Below are 2,903 nucleotides of genomic sequence, written 5' to 3'. Positions count from 1 at the left end.
GTTGGTGGGTCACCAGCATGCGAAAGTGGCACAGCAGTGACCTCTTGCACCGCGCTTTGGCCTCCATGGGTGGCTGGTTATCTCATGCCTTTGGGAGGGAGTGACTGGCACGGGCAGGAATGTTCTTCCACCCTGTCAGCCCGAAGGAACCAGCTGTGTGTCCAATTTCTGGCCACCATTCAAGCGTGAGCTCAGCGGTGAGCCATGCGGAGGTAAAGGAGGTGAGAAGGGTCTGGGGGGTTTGCTCTGTTGACACACACCAGGCACTAGATTGTGGGTCTCAGTGAGGGCCAAGAGATTTAATCTTTGTCCCCTCAGCATCATTGCAAAGGAAGTGAAGAAAACACCACCGATTTCACCCAGCTTGCTGTCCCGCCATGTTCTTTTGAGGAAAACTGGGAGGAAAGGGGCTTCCTCTCAGGCAGGAGCAATACTCTTTGGAAGTCTGAAACCCCGCTGGGATGCTGGCCCCAGAGCCCACTCAGCGGTGCCGCAGGTGAAGGCTACGGGCTGCAGCGCGGCGGGCAATGACAAGGGGTAAAGCGTCCCCATTCGTACCCTGGGCACTGCCCCTCGGGGCGCGCTCGCCACCTCCCGCCCCGGCGGGCAGGGAAGGGGTTAACGGGGAGGGCTGAGGGGCGCGGGGGGTGCTAGGACCCGCCGGCGGCCGCGCTTGTCACTCAGCGCGCGGCGAAAGTGACAGCGCGGGGCGGGCCGGGCGCCTATTTAACTTGTGCGCGCGAGGGGCGCGCGGCAGTGTGCGCAGCGCAGCGGGCCGAGCTGAGCCGAATCGAACCGAGCCGAGCCGAGCCGAGCCGAGTCCATCCGAGCCGAACCGAACGTGGCCTAAGCGAGACGCGCCGAGCCGAAGCGGGCCGGGCAGGGAGCGGCGCCGCGGCTGGATGCGCTGAGCGCGGCCGGGTTCCTGGAGCGGGCGCTGCCGAGCCCCGCGCTGCCGAGCTCGCGGCGAGAAGGAGCCGCTTCGCGGAGCCGGGCGCGCCGCCCCGGCCGCCCCGCCGCCGCCGCCAGGGCCGCCCACCTCGGCGGAGGATGCCCCGGGGGTCCGCGGGCCGCCCCAGCGCGTCGCATCCGCGGGAGCTCGCGCCATGAAGAGGAGCCCGGCCGCGGCCTGAGCCGCCGCGCGCCCCGGCGCTGCCCCGCGCAGGCGGCGCGGCGCAGGGGCCGCCCGCGCGGGCCGCGCCGCCGTGACCCTCCTCCCCGCCCCCTCGCCCGGCTCGCCCGGCTATAAAGGAGGGTTTTATTCTCGGGCTCCGGTCTCACGCCAAACCCTGTCACACCGTCTAGACAAGCTGTCGTGGGGCTCAGCCCAGCTGTCACCATGGCGATGGAGACGAGTCCGCTGTGAATTTTGGGGGGGAGAGCGCGAGCGAGAGAGCGAGCGCGCAGGAGGAGGAGGAGGAGGAGGAAGGCTCGGCCGCCGCCGTGCCCTGCCCAGCCGCCGCCCGCGGGGGAGGCACAGACCCCCCGGCGCTCTCGGCCCCGGCTGGAGCCGGCCCGGCGGGGAGTCCCGGCGAGCGAGCCCGGGCCGCGGCAGCGGAGGGAGCCTCAGATGCGTCTGTCACACAAGCCCGGCCGAGCTATTTAAAGTAACGGGCCTCGCCGGACTTTGTCTCTTGCCTATTTATGAATCCCCGGGAGCTGGCAGGCGCCGCCGGGCAGCACTAGGAGCCGAGCCCGCAGCGCCAGCGCCGCGGGGAAGCCAGCGCCGAGCCGAGGGCGGCGGGTGCCGGCCGGGCCGGGCCGGGCCCGCCCGGAGCATGACGGCGATCGGGGCCCTCCTGCTCTGCTGCTGCGTGGGGCTGCTGCGGCCGGGCTGGGGCCAGCCCTTCCTGCGGCTCCGGCCCTCGCCCAGCGACAACCTGCCCGTCAAAGACATCGTGGAGCACCCGGATCCCGAGTACGACCCCAAGGAGCAGGACCTGGACGAGCGGACTTTACGCAAGAAGCTGGGCAGCCATTTCGACCCCGGCTTCATGGCCGTGGCGGTGCCGGGCGCGGCGAACGCCTCGGGCGCCGAGGCGGCGGCGGCGGGGCGGGCGCGGGCGGCGCTGCCCGCGGAGCTGCGGCGGCTCGAGCTGGGGCCGCGCCTCAAGGTGGGCAAGAAGGCGCGGCGCAAGGTGCTGCAGTGGCTCTGGGCGTACACCTACTGCCCCGTGCTCTACACCTGGAAGGACCTGGGCGTCCGCTTCTGGCCGCGCTACATCAAGGAGGGCAACTGCTTCGCCGAGAAGTCCTGCTCCTTCCCCGAGGGCATGTTCTGCAAGCCCGTCAAGTCCGTCACCAAGACCTTCCTGCGCTGGCACTGCCAGGGCTGGTCCAGCCAGAAGTACTGCACCTGGATTCCCGTGCAGTACCCGCTCATCTCCGAGTGCAAGTGCTCCTGCTAGCCCCGGCCCCGGCCCCGGCCCCGGCCCCGGCCCCGGCCCCGGCCCCGGCCCCGGCCCCGGCCCCGGCCCCGGCCCCGGCGGCTCCGCGCCCGCCCCGCGCCGACCGGCCCAGGCGCTGCCCGCCCGCCTCCCCTCGGCCCCTTGCACTGGTGTCTTTCTTTTTTTTTTTCCTTTTTTTTTTCCGTTTGGATTTTATTTTATTATTTTTAATTTTCGCCTCCGCCGATGGAAGGAGCGCAAGGGAACTTTTTTTTTCTTTTTCTTTTTCTTTTTTTTTGGACTTACTTTAATGTTATTTTATTTGAAAGGGGAAAAGCGAACCCAGGAACTGCAGGGCAGGCCAAAGGCACAGTAAAGCACTACAATCAGATGTCTATTTTTATACGTATATAGCCTTCTAACAAAAGGAAAATAAAAATAAAAAATAATAAAAAATACCAGTCGTGTAAATAGAGAGATTTTAAAGGAAAGGGAGGGGAGGGGGGAAATTGCAGC

General features: G+C 67.0%; 1 protein-coding gene across 1 annotated transcript; it reads left to right on the top strand.

Moving 5' to 3' along the window:
• Nucleotides 1-1,755: 1,755 nt before the first annotated feature.
• LOC104578725 (noggin-2-like) lies at nt 1,756-2,421 on the top strand. Its single transcript, XM_010226289.2, has one exon. The coding sequence runs from the start codon at nt 1,779-1,781 to the stop codon at nt 2,406-2,408; it is 630 nt and encodes a 209-aa protein (XP_010224591.2). The 5' UTR covers nt 1,756-1,778; the 3' UTR covers nt 2,409-2,421.
• The last annotated feature ends 482 nt before the right edge of the window (nt 2,422-2,903 follow it).

Source organism: Tinamus guttatus, unplaced genomic scaffold (genome assembly GCF_059628265.1).
Source record: "Tinamus guttatus ecotype Peru unplaced genomic scaffold, ASM5962826v1 Tinamus_guttatus_pri_ptg000172l, whole genome shotgun sequence".
NCBI classification, from domain to species: domain Eukaryota; kingdom Metazoa; phylum Chordata; class Aves; order Tinamiformes; family Tinamidae; genus Tinamus; species Tinamus guttatus.
This window is presented reverse-complemented; position numbering and strand designations above follow the sequence as displayed.

Bases quoted from the DNA above. Each gene is read 5' to 3' on its own strand.
- LOC104578725 (XM_010226289.2), top strand. From the start codon at position 1,779: ATGACGGCGATCGGGGCCCTCCTGCTCTGCTGCTGCGTGGGGCTGCTG.